The sequence below is a fragment of the Leopardus geoffroyi genome, chromosome B2, assembly GCF_018350155.1.
Source record: "Leopardus geoffroyi isolate Oge1 chromosome B2, O.geoffroyi_Oge1_pat1.0, whole genome shotgun sequence".
Classification (NCBI taxonomy): domain Eukaryota; kingdom Metazoa; phylum Chordata; class Mammalia; order Carnivora; family Felidae; genus Leopardus; species Leopardus geoffroyi.
This window is the reverse complement of record NC_059332.1, coordinates 29,946,232-29,965,603: the sequence shown is the minus strand read 5'-3', so window position 1 is coordinate 29,965,603 and position 19,372 is coordinate 29,946,232. Positions and strand designations below refer to the sequence as shown.

Genomic DNA, 19,372 nt, shown 5'->3' with positions numbered 1-19,372 from the left:
AGCACTGGAAGACCCCAAAGTAGGAAGACACCCAAAAGGAGGGACGAGGATGTAATGTACGAAGACATAGGAAATCAGGGGGTGGGAGGGGACACTGGGATGCCTGTGTGGGTGTGCAGCTTACCTGATCCAGGTAGGTGTGGGATTCCTCAGGCAGGTGGCAGTTGATGGCAGTGTTTACCTGCTCAATGTCCATGCCTCGGCCAAATACGTTGGTGGCCACAAGAATTCATCATGAAAGGTCTTTAAACCATGGACACCAAGAAAGGCTTTGTCAGAATGAAAATTAGAAAAATGTTCACAGTCCTTTCTCTCAGGGGTCTCATGTCATCCCAAGGACACAAAACATCTTTCCATCTCTGACTCACCTCTCCTCCCAGGATGTCCCACAGTGGATAGCAATGGCTGGGAAGTTCTGCTCCACCAGGAGCTGGGCCAGGGCCATGTAACACTGCACAGACTTCACAAAAATCTCTGCCTGTGTGTGGAGAGTAGGGGGATGTGGGCCCATGGGTGTGTGTGTGTAGAGGAGAGAGACAATGTGCCAGAGTGGGAGATCAGGAAATACACCCTCTACACGAATCCCACTAATTCCCTCTTATTCCCCACTACATGATTCCTTCTTTTTTGCTCTCAGTATAACTTACCTTTCCTTTCTCTCCTCTGGTTCTGATTTTCCTGAGTAGATCGGCCTCTGAGGAGATACAGAGAACAGTAACCAAATTTGGCAGACATGTTAGGAGACAGGAATGAGGTACTCCATGACAAAAGGATAAATATTGGAAGTAGGGTCTGGAATGACCATGACCAATATTCCTCCTTATAAAACATTAAACCTAAGACCTACCCTAAATCTAGTTTTAGTGTGAATAAGTTACACAATCGATAAGCTGAGAGAATGCTTCTCCTCAGGGAGTGATACAAGAAGAAATAAACACTTAAGAACCCTAACAGGGCCAATGTATATTGGGATATTTAAGAATTTAAAAGTCCTTCCAGATGGTTTTAAAAGTTTATTTATTTATTGGGGCACCTGGGTGGCTCAGTCAGTTAAGCATCCGACTTCAGCTCAGGTCATGATCTCGCAGTCCGTGAGTTCGAGCCCCACATCGGGCTCTGTGCTGACAGCTCAGAGCCTGGAGCCTGTTTCAGATTCTGTGTCTCCCTCTCTCTCTGACCCTCCTCCGTTCATGCTCTGTCTCTCTCTGTCTCAAAAATAAATAAACGTTAAAAAATATATATTAAAAAATTTTTTTAAGTTTATTTATTTATAATGAGACAGAGAAGGATAGAGTGAGTATGAGCAGGGGAGAGGCAGAGACAGAATCCCAAGCAGACTCCACCCTGTCAATGCAGAGCCTGACCCAGGGCTCCATCTCATAAACCATGAGATCAAGAGTCAGACACTTAACCAACTGAGCCACCCAGGCTCCCAAAAACACCAATTATTTTTAAAATATAGCTATTTTAAAATATGGAATTGAAGACAGAAAAAACAGCAGCCCACACATCAGGAACTGATCTGACAATGACAGCTGGGCCTCAGTGTGGTTAGAAGCTGGCTGATGCCACCACTGGGCCATATTATTCTCCTGTGGGACATGAGCCACCAATACAACAATCATGCATTAGTACAGCATCCATTCCATATGTAGATGGGCCTATGGATTGAATGTAACACAGGAGACAGTCAATGATGCTGTTTCAAGATCCAGTTTGCAAATAACCTCAGAGGAGGTACAACTTGTGTAGTTTTAATATAATATCAAAGATGAATATCCATAATTACCTGAAAAGGTTATTATACATACTATTCTCCTATGGTCAAGGATGTAAATTTTTTTTCATATACTTCAACCAAAACAACACAACAGATGCAGAAGCAAATCTTAACGTCTAGTGGTCTACTAACGAGACAGACAAGAAAGAGACTTGCAAACTGGAAAATGAAACAAAACCAGTGTTCTCACTGCCCCTTTTATTTGGGAAAATTGTTATTTTTAATAAAAAACATATTTCAGTTTTCATATGATTGCAAATGAATTTAAAAATATTTAAACCTGTTTTATTCCTACTATGGTAAATATTGATAGATATAGCCCACAGACACAAATTTATCCCTGGGATCCTCACTAATTTGTAAGACTGTATAGATATCCTGAGAACAAACTATTGGAGAATCAATGACTCACACAGCTCCTGGGCCACGACTCAGGGAGACAGCGTGACGACACCTCTGTGCAGTAGGTGAGGCCTAGGGGCAAAGCCCCAGGTCCCTGGGCCTGCCTCCCAGGGTCTCAGGCCCCAAGGCAGTGTCGCGCTCTGGGAAGCCCAGTGTTGGGGAGTTCCCATCTGCCCTGGTTTCACCTCCCTGCCACAACGTGTGTCAGGTCTTTTTGCCTGGATACTGATGATGCGGCCTCGGTTTGTACTCCTATTGGCGACGGGTTTACCAAGAAACCAATCCAGTGCACCGCGGTTCCGGGGTATAGTCTCTGCACTCGCCTCCGGTTCCAGCTGCGACTCACATTCTCCCCAGACCCCGAGGATGCGGGTTGTTATGCCCCGAACTCTCCTCCTGCTGCTGTCGGGGGCCCTGGCCGTGACCCAGACCTGGGCGGGTGAGTACGGGTTCGGGAGGAAAGGGACTCTGAGGGGCAGGAGCGAAGAAACCGCCCGGCGGGGAAGCGGAACCCCCGGGGAAGCCGACTGTCCACCGCCCGGACCCAGACCTCCACCCGGGCCTCCCCCCGGGCTCCCCTTCCCCGTCCCTCCCGGACTCCGTCCTGCTCTCCCCTACTCTGGTCCTCCTCCCCCTGCCCTCCCGGCCGACTCCCCCTGGGACCCGGGCCCCTCGCGGGGAGGAGGGTCGGGCGGGCTCTCAGCCCCTCCGCGCCCGCAGGCTCCCACTCCTTGAGGTATTTCCACACCGCGATGTCCCGGCCCGGCCTCGGGGAACCCCGCTTCATCGCCGTGGGCTACGTGGACGACACGCAGTTCGTGCGGTTCGACACCGACGCCCCAAATCCGAGGATGGAGCCGCGGGCGCCGTGGATGGAGCAGGTGGGGCCAGAGTATTGGGACCGGGAGACGCGGATCGCCAAGGTGCACGCAGAGATTGCCCGACCGAACCTGCAGACCGCCCTCCGCTACTACAACCAGAGCGAGTCCGGTGAGCGACGCGGGTCCGGGTCCAGGGCACGACCCCCATCCCCACGGACGGGCCAGGGTCGCCCCGAGTCTCGGTGTCTGAGCGCAGCCTCGAAGCCGCGAGACTCCCAAGTCCCCCGACCGGGGAAGAGCCCGCGGGAGCTTTTAAGGGGTTTAGCTTTCGGTTTCACCTTAATCACTGCTGCTCTGGGGGCGGGGACAGGGTCACACAGCATCCAGAGAATGCATGGCTGTGACATCGGGCCTGACGGACGCCTCCTCCGCGGGTACAGTCAGTTGGCCTACGACGGCGCGGATTACATCGCCCTGAACGAGGACCTGCGCTCCTGGACCGCGGCGGACACCGCGGCGCAGATCACACGCCGCAAGTGGGAGGTGGCCGGTGAGGCGGCGCGCTATAGGAAGTACCTGGAGGACACGTGCTTGGCGGGGCTCCGCAGGTACCTGGAGATGGGGAAGGAGACGCTGCTGCGTGCAGGTACAGGGGCTGCGGGGCCCCCCCGATCTCCCCTTCACCGGGGCTGGCTTCCCACAAGGAAGGGAAAATTTTGGACTCCGTTTCAGAGCAGCTCTCCTCCCCGGGTGGGAAGAGGGACATCCGCCTCCTTGTTCATATTCCTGCTAGAGTGACTCACCTAGAGGGAGCTTTTCTCTCAAGGACAGACAGGAATCCACTCTCCCCAGCAGGGACTCAGGTTGAGACCATCCCTAAAATAACCCATCAGCAGTTCCCTTTGACCCTGGCAGCCACCTTATGAACCATGACCTTCCCTCTCAAGGCCTTGTTCTCCATCTGAGAACATGTTTGGAGATCTGAGTCTGCGTTTGCTGAGTCATTCACCCTCCACCACAGTCAGGACCAAAGTGTGTTCCTCCCTTAGACCTGCAGCTTCCTACCCGGGCTTCTCTCCCAGATTCCAGAACATAACAAGGATCAAGAGATCCCAAAGGCTAGACTGCTATCTGGGTTTTGTGCTTCTTCCATCCAGACCAGTTGTCCTGTCCACCTCAGGATGGTCACATGGATGCAGTTTCAGTGGCCCATAAAGCTAAACCACAGTGTGGATTCTCTGATTCTTCTTCTTCAGAATCTCCCAAAACACACGTGACCCGCCACCGGATCTCTGACCATGAGGTGACCCTGAGGTGCTGGGCCTTGGGCTTCTACCCTGCGGAGATCACCCTGACCTGGCAGCATGATGGGCAGGACCACACCCAGGACACAGAGCTTGTGGAGACGAGACCTGCGGGAGATGGGACCTTCCAGAAGTGGGCGGCTGTGGTGGTGCCTTCTGGAGAGGAGCAGAGATACACGTGCCATGTGCAGCACGAGGGGCTGCCCGAGCCCATCGCCTTGAGATGGGGTAAGCAGGGTTTGGGGTAGAGCCCCTGTCAGGGAATGCAGGGCCCTTCTGGAGAACTTCACAAAGTCAGGACTGAAGCCAGATATTTGGGCCTCTCACCTTCCTTCCCTTTCCAGAGCCATCCTCTCAGCCCTCCATCCCCATCCTGGGCATCATTGTTGCTGTGGTTGTCCTTGTGGTCATTGTGGTGGTTGGAGCTGTGATCTGGAGGAAGAAGTTCTCAGGTAGGAACAGAGTGGGGGGATCTCAGTTCACTTGTCCCGCTGGGGGGTTTCCTAGGTAACACATTGTCCTGCCTGGTTCCTGGGAAGTTCCATCCACACACATGTAGCTGCCCACTCTGGAGCTGTTACCAACAATCACTCTGTAGCAAAGCACTTGTGAAAATGAAGGACAGATTTTCACTTGGTAATTCTGGTGACGGGGACCTGATTCCCAGCAGTGACAGGACAGAGAGGAAGGTCCCTGTTCAGGACAGACCTCCAGAAAGTCAGGCGGTCCTGTGCTCCCCCACGCCTCTTTTTTCACGTTTCCTGAGCCTGTCCTGGGTCTTCAGTCAGAATTCTGGAAACTTCATTTTGGACCAGGACTAAGAGGTTGCTCTAGGATCCCATGGCCCAGCTGTCCCAGGTTTGTAACATGATATTTTCTTCCCAAAGCAGAAAAAGGACCGAGCTACTCTCATGCTGCACGTAAGTATGGAGGGGGTGATCCTTGAAACCCTGGGATAGTGTAGACAAGACCCCAATGGTGAGCTCACTCCCCCCACCCCCACCCCCCCATAGCTGCTCCTTTAGTCTCAACTCCTGTGGCTCTGATCACATCCTGTTTGTTCTACCCCAGGCAATGACAGTATTCAGGGCTCTGATTCGTCTCTAATGCCTCCTAAAGGTAAGACTCCGGAGGGCCTGAAGTGGGGAGGGGTGGGGGAACTAAGGACATGTTGACATGTGGGGGACTGTTGAGAATGTGGCACTTACGTGACTCATCTAAATCTGTTCATGATTAATTTTTTTCACAGTGTGAGACCCACTGCCCCTCAGGGACTGAGTAATACAGGATCTGTTCACACTTGGTGCCATCGAGATCCCCTGACTTTCTGCGGATGGTGTCAGAATGTGTCTGTGTTCCCATTACATATTGTGAGGACACAGGAGACTGGCCCCCCCTGCCCTCCATGACCCCTCCCCGTACTAATTCGTGTTCCCTTTCTGACCTGCTTTCCTGTTCCAGCCGAGGAGGGGTGGACCATCTCCATCCCCGTCTTTTTTTCATGTTGGACTGAGTACTGATGCTTTACTTTCCTATTGAAAATGAGAATCCAGATACGAATTTGTGTTTTGTAATTCTTGGTATGTGGGCATGATGAGGTAATAAAAGAGAGGATTTGTATGGTTGGAACAGAAAATAAATGAAAGCACTGAGAACCTTACAGAACCCGCATATTTCCTGTGCCGTGTCTGTTGCACGTGGGGACAGGAGAGGGTTGTGAGGAGCCGAGCGGGGACGGGGCCTGGGTCCAGTCGGTGCTCAGTGCATCCTTGGAGTGTCGTGCTCCCTCCTCAGCTGGGTCATGTCTCTGCTCCTTGTCCTTGCCCCTTCTGTGGAACCTTGTCTCACCAGAACCTGTGATCATAGGGACTCGGACAACACCTGTCACCAGGACCTTGTGCAGCAAAAGCTTCCTGTGACTGGGTCAGCCCAGGCTCCATCCTGGGTCATGACCTCAGCCCCATCTTTTGGGTGTATTTTCTTCTTTGTTTCTGTGGAGCATCAGGCCTGTTCTTGCTCTTGTGTCCGAGTTCCTGTCTCATTCTTCCCGGGTGATCCCAGTGGTTACAGCACCAGGAGTCCTTTGGGCTGTCGTTCCCACAGGCCTAGGTGGCCCCTGTACACAGGAGTTTCTGTGGTTTGGAGAGATGAATTATCAGATTCATCCATCTACTCCTCTAGAGCTGTCTTCTGGATTATTCTTTACATCCTGAGGTAGACAGAGAGGAATCTGAGAGTTTCTCATCCTTTTTCAACTTCAGTTAGTTTCTACCTTCTCTGCCTCTCTGCTCCCTCTCCCTGCCCTTAGTTCTAGTGATGCTGGTGCTGGCTCCCATCCAAATTCATGGAGTTTTAAAGCACAGTCTCACATAGATTTCTATTTGGTTGGAGAAAAGGCCCCATAGAGCCTAAGTACAATGATTTTGAAGACAGGACTGAACGCTGTGCTGTGCTGTGCAGGGGAAACGCTGTGGGAGGGGAGAGCTGAGCAGAGAGAGGAAGGGGGGAGCAGCCCTGGGGGAAAAGTAGAGGCGGCACTGATGGTGAGGTGGGGGCACTTTTTGTGGGAGCTGCCACGGACTGGCTGTGCTGAGGCTCATCCAGAAGACAGAGATCCTCTCCGCTGACCAATCGTTCCACTGATAATGTCGTGTGCCACATGCAGGACCCGCTATTTTTTCATCTAAGACACCTCAGTAACTAAGAAGAGGCAAACGTGCTGGTCTCGTGGAGAATATGTCTTAGGGGTGAGGGGCAGACTCTACTTGACCCTGAAACAATGTGTGGATTGAGGACAATGACCCCATTGTGCAGTCAGAAATCCAAGTATAACTTTTGACTCCCCTGAAACCCAAGTACTGCTATTGATAAGAAGTCTTCCTGGAAACACGAACAGTTGTGTAACATATAGTTTGTATGTTACATGCAGTATGTACTGTATTCTTACAATAAATTAAGCTGGAGAAAATAGAAAACATAAGAAAAAGTGCAGCAAGTTCACGTAAGTGTAAAAGTAAGTGTTAAAAGGTCCACATATTGGAGGACATGAGCAGTTCAAACTGGTGTAATTCAGAGCCAACTGTATACTGTATTAATGTGGTAAAAAAGGGAAGGGTTTACATTGGAGGTTAGCAAAAAGGTGAAAAATCTATAGATTAAAAACTGTAGAAAGCTTACAAAGAAATTGAAGAAGACACAAAAATGTAAAAATATTCCATGCTCCTGGATTCAAAGAACAAATATTGTTAAAATGTTGATACTACCCAAAGCAATCTACATATTCAATGCAATCCCTATCAAAATAACACGAGCATTCTTCACAGAGCTAGAACGTACAATCGTAAAATTTATATGGAACCAGAAAAGACCCCAAATAGCCAAAGTAATCTTGAAAAAGAAAACCAAAACTGGAGGTATCACAATCCCGGACTTCAAAATGTATTTCAAAACTGTAATCATCAAGACAGTATGGTACTGGCACAAAAACAGACACTCAGATCAATGGAACGGAATAGAGAACCCAGAAATGGACCCAAAAACATACAGTCAACTAATCTTTGACAAAGCAGGAAAGAATATCCAATGGAATAAAGACAGTCTCTTCAGCAAATGGTGCTGAGAAAACTGGACAGCGACATGCAGAAAAATGAACTTGGACCATTTTCTTACACCATACACAAAGATAATCTCAAAATGGATGAAAGACCTAAATGTAAGACAGGAAGCCATCAAAATCCTAGAGGAAAAAACAAGCAAAAACCCCTTTGACCTCAGCCACAGAAACTTCTTAACATGTCTCTGGAAGAAAGGGAAACAGAAGCAAAAATGAACTATTGGGACCTCATCAAAATAAAAAGCTTCTGCACAGTGAAGGAAACAATCAGAAAAACTAAAAGGCAACCAACAGAATGGGAGAAGATATTTGCAAATGACATATCAGATAAAGTGTTAGTATCCAAAATCTATAACTTATCAAACTCAACACCCAAAAGCAAATAATCCAGTGAAGAAGTGAGCAAAAGACATGAATAAACACTTCTCCAAAGAAGACATCCAGATGGCCAACCGACACATGAAAAAATGCTCAACATCACTCATCATCAGGGAAATACAAATCAAAACCACAATGAAATACCACCTCACACCTGTCAGAAACATTAACAACTCAGGCAACAACAGATGTTGGTGAGGATGCAGAGAAAGAGGATCTCTTTTGCACTGCTGGTGGGAATGCAAACTGGTGCAGTCACTCTGGAAAACAGTATGGAGGTTCCTCAAAAACTAAAAATGGAACTACCCTATGACCCAGCAATTGCACTACTAGGTATTTTTATCCAAGGGATACAGGTGTGCTGTTTCAAAGGGGCACATGCACCCCAATGTTTATAGCAGCACTATCAACAATAGCCAAGGTATGGAAAGAGCCCAAATGTCCATCGATGGATGAACGGATAAAGAAGATGTGGTATATATATGTGTGTTCTCTACATTTAAGAGTCTCTTAAATGTTTAAATGTAGAGAACAGAGGGTTGCTAGATGGTTTGTGAAGGGGGGATGGGCTAAATGGGTAAAGGACATTAAGGAATCTACTTCTGAAATCACCATTGTACTATATGCTACCTAACCTGGATGTAAATTAAAAATTAATTAATTAATTAATTAAAAATAAACTATACACACACACACACACACACACACAAATTGGAGGCTGGTTGGTGCTTTGAGGAAGGTGACCCAGAGAGTTACCTGTGCTGGGATGGGGAAGGTGGCCAATTTACTATCAGAGTAAATCCTCACTGGGTAAAGCCTATCAGAGGGAGCCTCACTGGGAAAGTGACCTCAGGAGAGATGTGCAGGACACAAGGAATTGTTGAAGAGCATGTCTCAAGGAGTTCTTTCCATGCAGGGGGACCTCCAGTGCACATACACTAGGTCAGGAGTGTGTCCTGTGTTCAAGGAAGAGTGAGAGGCCTCTGTGGCTGGAGCAGAGAGCATGTGAAATGTGGTCAGATATTTATGCCTCAGGATTAGAAGGGTTCGGTTTTCTGAGTGAGATGTGAGTCACCAGATGGTTTAGAACAGATGATCCGCTGGGTACTACTTCTCTTCAGCAGCATCTGTTTGCTGCTGTGCAGAATTGAGAGGTGAAGGGCAAGTGACCAGTAGGACAACTGTGGGAAGCTAGCACAGTGTTCCAGGAGGGGGATGACAGTTTTACATCTGAGGTATGAGGAGGGAAAATAACAGCTAGTGACTGCATTCTACTTAGTGTGTGTGTGTGTGTGTGTGTGTGTGTGTGTGTGTGTGTATTCTGGATACACTTAAAGATGGACTTTACAGCATTTCCTAATGCATTAATTCTAGGTTGGGAGAAGGAGGAATCAAGGATGCCATCCAATACTTCAGACTGCAGGTAGAAATGAGGAGTGCCTTATATGGAAACAGGGAGGACTCTGGAAGGAGGACATTTAGGGAAGCTGCATCATAGGCATCCAATTTAGGAATGTCAAATCTGAGATTATTAGAAATGCACTTGAAGTTAGAAGCTGGATACAGAGTACAGGGTGGGAGAAATATCTAGGTTGGAGAGATACATGTAGGAGGTGACACCACATAAATGATGTTTAAAGCCTTCAGCATAGATGAGAGCACCAAGGGGGCGATGGCCATAGAAGAGAAAGGAACAGGACCAAATCCTGGACTCCTCAGTGCTAAGCAAGCTGATCAGAGCACACCCAGAGCATACTGCACGTTATGGTTCTGCGTCATGTAGATCCAGAGGCCCAGACTTTAGTGTGCATAGGACTTTCCTGGTCTTAGAAACATCTAGACAGTCTGGACTAAAGCGTGAGATTCTGGGTTTATAACAAGGTTGTTGCTGCTATTGCTGGTCTTCAGATCATACATTGAGCACCAAGCACATAAAGCAGGATTCTCACATGGCTGTGCATCAGCCTTTCCTGTGGGGCTTATTAAGTAAGTGATTCCTGAGCCCAAGCCCAACACTCTAAGATGGCAGGTCTGGGGAGACGCCTGAGTATTTTGTAACAAACCCACAAGTAATCCTGAGCTTCCACCAGATAGGTAAACAGTAAAGTCATTGATGAAAGCCCTCATTGTGGGAAGGGGTCTTACATCCACATTTCAATGTTGTTGTTTTTTCTAGGAAGAAAAATGCAAGATCTGCTGGGAGATACATATTTTCTCTCCCAAGGGGCACAGCCAGGTGGCAGATTGAGGAAGTGGTTCAACATAAAACCTCTGAGATACTGAGTGTAGATCTTAAATGTACCACACAAAAGGAAATGTAACACCATGCAGCTCTTAGTTAATATTATGGTTGTAATCATTTTGCAGTATAGAAATGTATCAATCAAGGGTTGTACCCTTGAGCTTACACAATGGTGTATGTCAATTATACCTCAGTGAAGCTGGAAAAACATGTCTGAAATCATGCTCTCTGAAGCTATTCCCTACATAGATTTCTGACTTTTCATTATATATATGTATAGTTACAGAGACTTAGGGATGGGAGAGAGAGAATATGGGGCCTTTTCTATTTCAAGGAAAGTCACAAAACAGGCAGGAACAGAATCCACAATGGACCCTAGGTGGAGACCCACATACAATGAGGGCACTGCCACTGGGTATAGATACAACTGTTCACACAACGGAGTCCCCTGATGTAGGACACTGGACCCTGAGGCTAGGACTGCAATTGCTGCTGCCCCGTGCAACTGCATGACACCACTATCACTCAAACACCTGTGTCAAATGCATGGAGTGTTGTCCCAGCCTATCTGTCATGTCCTGAGTCAGAGTCTGAATGTCTAGTGCAAGACTGTTTGGTAAAGTGGGTTGTCTTCACTGTGGATGGAGCTGGTCTCTGCCCTCCATCAAGACTTTTAAATTGTGGAAATCTATGTGGGAAGACAGGTACAAGTTCTGAGCATGGAAATTGGGGGTCAGGAATGGGAAAGAATGACAAATTTCAACATTTGGAGCAGTGATCTGAGACTAGAACTTGATCTGGTACATTGTAGGTATCGGGTTGGATTGGACGATTGAAATATTTCAATGTTTTCTCTTGATAGTTGTTATGGGGTCCAGCTTTTGTCTACTTCTGTTCTGCTCGCAAATAAGCAGAGTACCATTGTTGGGTGATGAAGTGATTATTCAAAATGTCTTCTCCAGCCTTTGTCTCTTCCTAGGATTAAGTAACCCAGATCTGTAACACTTCAGATGATCCTTACGTATACACTGATACTTTATATTTCATTGTACATGTCCATATTTCTGGGAAGAGCATCCAATATGTTACCAGGTTTTATGTGACACCCCCCACAAAAGTCTAAAATCTCATTCCAGTTTAGACACTGTGTTCCTCTACCTCTGGTCCACGAACAGCTAATAATCAAACTGTTTTTAGCAGATCCAATGACTTGATATACAGGCTCATTTTTGTCTTGGTGATTACCAGTCTGAGTCAGGATAAGGTTTCACTTTCAATTTCTGTCTCTATCTGTTTGTGGGCTGATGCACATTCACAGACCAGCGCTGGCTCACAGAAGACACAGATCACCATTGGTTTAGGTGAACCTGTATTCTACCACCTACTCTGGTGCTGGATAAATAGCAGAAATGAAACCATTGTGAATGGGGATCCTTTTCCATTAACACAGTAGACTAAGTTTTAAGGCTGCCTCTTCCTATAAAAACAACTAAAAATGTAAAATACATATATTAAGCACCCAAAAGAAGAATCAACAGAATAATCATTTAGGCCAAAATATAAATATTGGCAATAAGCCAGGGATTACAGTTGTTCTGAACCTTAGGGTATATTTCAAATCTAGAAAACCTTAGCTTACCTTCTCAAGCTCACGAACTTAATAGACAGGAAATAATGCCCAGAGCTTATTCATGTGAGGAGCATTAGAAACATCCCCTCCCCGGGGCGCCTGGGTGGCGCAGTCGGTTAAGCGTCCGACTTCAGCCAGGTCACGATCTCGCGGTCCGGGAGTTCGAGCCCCGCGTCAGGCTCTGGGCTGATGGCTCAGAGCCTGGAGCCTGTTTCCGATTCTGTGTCTCCCGCTCTCGCTGCCCCTCCCCCATTCATGCTCTGTCTCTCTCTGTCCCAAAAATAAATAAACATTGAAAAAAAAAAAAAAAAAAAGAAACATCCCCTCCCTGAAAATATGGGAACCTAAGATTCATACATTCATATCCTCAGAAAAAAGGATCAAATCAAATCGGCTCTATCTTCAAGTACAAGAGTATTCTAAGGAGATTTGTTCTGATCTAACACAAAGTGAGCAAAGAGCTATTTCAAAGAATTTGCAATTATAGACTAATCTTTCTATGATTTGTAAGCCAAATTTGCTTTCTTATCTTGAGCCAAAATACCTTCTAGTCATCAGTTTAGTTAATAATTGTCCTGGATTGATAATGACTCAAAATTTAGTAAAAGAAACAAATTTTTCTAGAGGAATCTACATTTAACTTATGTGTCAAAAAATGTACACAAAGAATTGCACAAAGAAAAAGAGCAACTGATAGCACAAAATGTAAAGTACAAATGGAAAAAAGAGTTAACTTTAGAAAGAATAGGTAGTAAAGAGAAGCTCATAAAACTTCAATATTGCAATCATAAGACATAAAATATAACATGACCAATATATGATATAAATATATGTAATTTGAATAAATATTATATATGTGTGTGACATTAAAAAAAATCACAAAATTGAAAATGTAGAGGGGTGCCTGGGTGGCTCAGTCAGTGAAGCATCCAACTTCTGCTCAGTCACGATCACGCAGTTCATGACTTCCATCCGTGCATCGGGCTCTGTGCTGAAAGCCTAGAGCCTGGGGCCCACCGCAAGTTCTGTGTCTCCCTCTCTCTCTGCACCTTCCCTGCTCATTCTCTCTCTCTCTCTCTCTCTCTCTCTCAAAAATAAACGTTAAGAGGTTTTTGGGAAGACAGCGGGGTAGGAGGACGCTGGGTTCACCGTGTCCTGCAGATCACTCAGATTCCACCTACACCTACCTAAATGACCCAGAAAACCGCTAGAAGACTAGCAGAACAGAGTCTCCGGAACCAAAAACAGGCGAGAGGCCCATGGAAGAGGGTAGGAAGGGCGGTGAGGCAGTGCGCGCTCCACGGACTGGTGGGAGGGAGCCACGGCGGAGGGGCGGCCGCCTGCCAAGCAGAGTCTGGCTTGCAAAAGCCGAGGGGCAGGACAGAGTGTGTTCTGACAGCAAGCGGGACTTAACATCTGGAAGGTTATAACCTAACAGCTCTGCTCCAAGAGTGGAGAGCAGTAGGGCTGGAGTACAACGGGAGGGAGAGTTGTTGAGCCTCGGACAACAGAGTGCAGCTTGGCGGGAGAACAAAGGCGCTCGCCAGCGCCATCTCCCTCGCCCATCTCCGGGCGGAAATCCCAAAGGGAACCAGTTCCTGCCAGGGAACTTGCTTGCACCTCGCAAACACACAACGCTGTGCTTCTGCGGATCCATCCCTCTGGTGGTGGGTCTGACTCCCTCCCATGCCACAGGGCCCCTCCTGAAGTGGATCTCTGAAGGATAAGTGAGCTGAGCCTACCCCTCCCATCCCTGTGCACCTTGCCAATTCTCCCCAGATAATATGCCGGATCCCCAGCACCGCAAGCCTGGCAGTGTGCCAGTACCTAGACAGGAGCCACACCACCCCACAGTGAATCCCGTCCCTAGGAGAGGGGAAGAGAAGGTACACACCAGTCTGACTGTGGCCCCAGCGGTGGGCTGGGGGCAGACATCAGGTCTGACTGCGGCCTCGCCCACCAACTCAAGTTATTCAAGACAGCACACATCAACTGATGAATGGATAAAGAAATTGTGGTTTATATACACAATGGAGTACTACGTGGCAATGAGAAAGAATGAAATATGGCCCTTTGTAGCAACGTGGATGGAACTGGAGAGTGTTATGCTAAGTGAAATAAGCCATACAGAGAAAGACAGATACCATATGGTTTCACTCTTATGTGGATCCTGAGAAACTTAACAGAAACCCATGGGGGGAGGGGAAGGAAAAAAAAAAAAGAGGTTAGAGTGGGAGAGAGCCAAAGCATAGGAGACTCTTAAAAACTAAGAACAAACTGAGGGTTGATGGGGGGTGGGAGGGAGTGGAGAGTGGGTGATGGGTATTGAGGAGGGCACCTTTTGGGATGAGCACTGGGTGTTGTATGGAAACCAATTTGACAATAAATTTCATATATTGGAAAAAAAAAAAAAAAAGACAGCACAGGGGAAGTGCCCTGCAGTTCCACCCCCCTCCAGGGATTACCCAAAATGACGAAACAGAAGAATTCCCCTCAAAAGAATCTCCAGGAAATAACAACAGCTAATGAACTGATCAAAAAGGATTTAAACAATATAACAGAAAGTGAATTTAGGATAATAGTCATAAAATTAATCCCTGGGCTTGAAAACAGTATAGAGGAAAGCAGAGAATCTATTGCTACAGAGACCAAGGGATTAAGGAACAGTCCGGAGGAGCTAAAAAATGCTATGAATGAACTGCAAAATAAAATGGAGACGACCACAGCTCAGATTGAAGAGGCAGAGGAGAGAATAGGTGAACTAAAAGATAAAATTATGGAAAAAGAGGAAGCTGAGAAAAAGAGAGATTAAAAAAAAAAATCCAGGAGTATGAGGGGAAAATAGAGAACTAAGTGATGCACTAAAGAGAAATAATCTATGCATAATTGGTATGCCAGAGGAGGAAGAGAGAGGGAAAGGTGCTGAAGGTGTACTTGAAGAAATCATAGCTGAGAACTTCCCTGACCTGGGGAAGGAAGAAAGCATTGAAATCCAAGAGGCACAGAGAACTCCCTTCAGACGTAACTTGAATCGATCTTCTGCATGACATATCATAGTGAAACTGGCAAAATACAAGAATAAAAAGAAAATTCTGAAAGCAGCTAGGGATAAACACACTCTAACTTATAAAGGGAGACCCATAAGACTCATGACGGATCTCTCTACTGAAACTTGGCAGGCCAGAAAGGAATGGCAGGGGATCTTCAATGTGATGAACAGAAAAAATATGCAGCCGAGAATCCTTTATCCAGCAAGTCTGTCATTTAGAATACAAGAAGAGATGAAGGTCTTCCCACACAAACAAAAACTGAAGGAATTCGTCACCACTAAACCAGCCCTACAAAAGGTCTTAAGGGGGATCCTGTGAGACAAAGTACCAGAGACATCACTACAAGCATGAAACCTACAGACATCACAATGACTCTAAACCCATATCTTTCTATACTAACACTGAACGTAAATGGACTAAATGTGCCAACCAAAAGACACAGGGTATCAGAATGGATAAAAAACCAAGACCCATCTATTTGCTGTCTACAAGAGATTCATTTTAGACCTGAGGACACCTTCAGATTGAAAGTGAGGGGATGGAGAACTATTTATCATGCTACTGGAAGTCAAAAGAAAGCTGGAGTAGCCATACTTCTATCAGACAAACTAGACATTAAATTAAAGGCTGTAACAAGAGATGAAGAAGGGCATTATATAATATTTACAGGGTCTATCCATCAGGAAGAGCTAACAATTATATATGTCTATGCACTGAATACGAGAGCCCCCAAATATATACAACAATTACCCACAAACATAAGCAACCTTATTGATAAGAATGTGGTAATTGCAGGGGACTTTAACACTCCACTTACAGAAATGGATAGATCATCTAGACACACGGTCAATAAAGAAACAAGGGCCCTGAATGCTACATTGGATCAGATGGACTTGACAGATATATTTAGAACTCTGCATCCCAAAACATGAGAATATACTTTCTTCTCTAGTGCACATGGAACATTCTCCAAAATAGATCACATACTGGGTCACAAAACAGCCCTTCATAAGTATACAAGAATTGAGATCATACCATGCATACTTTCAGACCACAATTTTATGAAGCTTGAAATCAACCACTGGAAAAAGTCTGGAAAACCTCCAAAAGCATGGAGGTTAAAGAACACCCTACTAAAGAATGAGTGGATCAACCAGACAATTAGAGAAGAAATTAAAAAATATATGGAAACAAACGAAAATGAAAATACAACAATCCAAATGCTTTGGGATGCAGCAAAGGCAGTCCTGAGAGGAAAATACATTGCAACCAGACCTATCTCAAGAAACAAGAAAAATCCCAAATACAAAAGCTAACAGCACACCTAAAGGAAATAGAAGAAGACAGAAGAGAAATAATAAAGATCAGAGCAGAAATAAACAATATAGAATCTAAAAAAACTGGAGAGCAGATCAATGAAACCAAGAGTTGGTTTTTTGAAAAAATAAACAAAATTGATAAACCTCTAGTCAGGCTTCTCAAAAAGAAAAGGGAGATGACCCAAATAGATAAAATCATGAATGAAAAGGGAATTATCACAACCAATCCCTCAAAGATACAAGCAATTATCAGGGAATACTATGAAAAATTATATGCCAACAAACTGGACAACCTGGAAGCAATGGACAAATTCCTAAACACCCACACACTTCCAAAACCTAATCAGGAGGAAAGAGAAAGCTTGAAGAGACCCCTAACCAGCGAAGAAATTGAATCAGTTATCAAAATCTCCCAACAAATAAGAGTCCAGGACCAGATGGCTTCCCAGGGGAGTTCTACCAGACGTTTAAAGCAGAGATAATACCTATCCTTCACAAGCTATTCCAAAAAAAATAGAAAGGGAAGGAAAACTTCCAGACTCATTCTATGAAGCCAGTATGACTTTGATTCCCAAACCAGACAGAGACCCAGTAAAAAAAGAGAACTCCAGGCCAATATCCATGATGAATATGGATGCAAAAATTCTCAATAAAATACTAGCAAATCGAATTCAACAGCATATAAAAAGAATTATTCACCATGATCAAGTGGGATTCATTCCTGGGATGCAGGGCTGGTTCAACATTCACAAATCAATCAATAATAATAAAAGAAAAGATAAGAACATTAATAAAAGAAAAGATAAGAACCATATGATCCTGTCAATCGATGCAGAAAAGGCATTTGACATAATTCAGCAACGTTTCTTAATAAAAGCCTCCAGAAAGTCGGGATAGAAGGAACATACTTAAAGATCATAAAAGCCATTTATGAAAAGCCCACAGCTAACATCATCCTCAATGGGGAAACACTGAGAGCTTTCCCCCTGAGATCAGGAACACGACAGGGATGTCCACTCTCACCGCTGCTGTTTAACATAGTGTTGGAAGTGCTAGCATCAGCAATCAGACAACAAAAGGAAATCAAAGGCATCAAAATTGGCAAAGATGAAGTCAAGCTTTCACTTTTTGCAGATGACATGATATTATACATGGAAAATCCGATAAACTCCACCAAAAGTCTGCTAGAACTGATACACGAATTTAGCAAAGTTGCAGGATACAAAATCAATGTACAGAAATCAGTTGCATTCTTATACACTAATAATGAAGGAACACAAAGACAAGTAAAGAAACTGATCCCATTCAGAATTGCACCAAGAAGCATAAAATACCTAGGGATAAATCTAACCAAAGATGTAAAAGATATGTATGCTGAAAACTATAGAAAGCTTATGAAGGAAATTAAAGAAGATATAAAGAAATGGAAAAACACTCCATGCTCATGGATTGGAAGAATAAATATTGTCAAAATGTCAATACTACCCAAAGCTATCTACACATTCAATGCAATCCCAATCAAAATTGCACCAGCATTCTTCTTGAAACCAGAGCAAGCAATCCTAAAATTCAGATGGAACCACAAAAGACCCCGAATAGCCAAAGTAATTTTGAAGAAGAAGACCAAAGCGGGAGGCATCCACAATCCCAGACTTTAGCCTCTACTACAAAGCTGTAATCATCAAGACAGCATGGTATTGGCACAAAAACAGACACATAGACCAATGGAATAGAATAGAAACCCCAGAATTGTACCCCAATGTTTACAGCAGCACTCTCAACAATAGCCAAATTATGGAAAGAGCCTAAATGTCCATCAACTGATGAATGGATAAAGAAATTGTGGTTTATATACACAATGGAGTACTACAGGGCAATGAGAAAGAACGAATATGGCCCTTTGTAGCAACGTGGATGGAACTGGAGAGTGTTATGCTAAGTGAAATAAGTCATACAGAGAAAGACAGATACCATATGTTTTCACTCTTATGTGGATCCTGAGAAACTTAACAGAAACCCATGGGGGAGGGGAAGAAAAAAAAAAAAGAGGTTAGAGTGGGAGAGAGCCAAAGCATAAGAGACTCTTAAAAACTGAGAACAAACTGAGGGTTGATGGGGGGTGGGAGGGAGTGGAGAGTGGGTGATGGGTATTGAGGAGGGCACCTTTTGGGATGAGCACTGGGTGTTGTATGGAAACCAATTTGACAATAAACGTCATATATTGAATAAATAAATAAATAAATAAATAAATAAATAAATTTGATAGAGAAGGAAAAAAATGTCTATTCTGGTCTGCTGAATAGTAAAAAATTTTGTTTCTTGCTTTTTCTCCTTGATTTCCATGTGTTACTTACATATTTTGGATATTAACCTCTTATCAGCTAATGGGTGGCAATTGTTTTCTCCCATTCTGTAAGTTGCCTTAACATTTTATTGGTGATTTTATTTGCTGTGTAGAAGATTTTCAGTTGATGTAGTCCCACTTGTTTACTTTAGCTTTTGTGCCCTGTGTTTTTGGTATCCTATCCCCACAATCATTGATAATACCAATGACATGGACATTTTTCCCTATTTTTTCCCTAGGAGTTTTACAGTTTCACTTCCTATATGTAAGTCTTTAATCCATTCAGGTTAATTTTTGTCAGTGATGTATGATATAAATGCAGTGTCATTCATCTGCATGCAGATATCCAGTTTTCCATCACCTTTTACTGAAGAGCCTATTCATTCCCCATTGCATGTTGTTGGTACCCTTGACAAAGATGAGTTTACCATATATGTGGGGTTTGTTTCTGGGCTCTGTGTTGTGTTCCATTGTTCTATATGCCTGCTT

General features: G+C 44.9%; 2 protein-coding genes across 6 annotated transcripts in view; both read left to right on the top strand.

The window, feature by feature from the left end:
- The window catches only part of LOC123609586 (DLA class I histocompatibility antigen, A9/A9 alpha chain-like), a 592,486-nt gene extending 586,514 nt beyond the window's left edge, over positions 1 to 5,972 (top strand). For all 5 annotated transcript variants that reach the window (XM_045500695.1, XM_045500701.1, XM_045500689.1 and 2 more), the window contains exon 8: positions 5,557 to 5,972. In XM_045500695.1, the coding sequence (XP_045356651.1) occupies positions 5,557 to 5,561 (5 nt within the window). In that variant the 3' untranslated portion in view covers positions 5,562 to 5,972. The remainder of the gene's footprint in view (positions 1 to 5,556) is intronic.
- LOC123609592 (class I histocompatibility antigen, Gogo-B*0101 alpha chain-like) lies at positions 2,486 to 5,972 on the top strand. Its single transcript, XM_045500726.1, has 8 exons — positions 2,486 to 2,621; positions 2,903 to 3,172; positions 3,374 to 3,649; positions 4,260 to 4,535; positions 4,652 to 4,759; positions 5,198 to 5,227; positions 5,379 to 5,426; positions 5,557 to 5,972. The coding sequence occupies exons 1-8, from the start codon at positions 2,549 to 2,551 to the stop codon at positions 5,559 to 5,561; spliced, it is 1,086 nt and encodes a 361-aa protein (XP_045356682.1). The 5' UTR covers positions 2,486 to 2,548; the 3' UTR covers positions 5,562 to 5,972.
- Positions 5,973 to 19,372: the final 13,400 nt, after the last annotated feature.

Bases quoted from the DNA above. Each gene is read 5' to 3' on its own strand.
- LOC123609592 (XM_045500726.1), top strand. From the start codon at position 2,549: ATGCGGGTTGTTATGCCCCGAACTCTCCTCCTGCTGCTGTCGGGGGCC. The intron at 4,760-5,197 runs GTAGGAACAGAG...TTCCCAAAGCAG, and splicing joins CTGGAGGAAGAAGTTCTCAG to AAAAAGGACCGAGCTACTCT. The intron at 5,228-5,378 runs GTAAGTATGGAG...GTTCTACCCCAG, and splicing joins GAGCTACTCTCATGCTGCAC to GCAATGACAGTATTCAGGGC.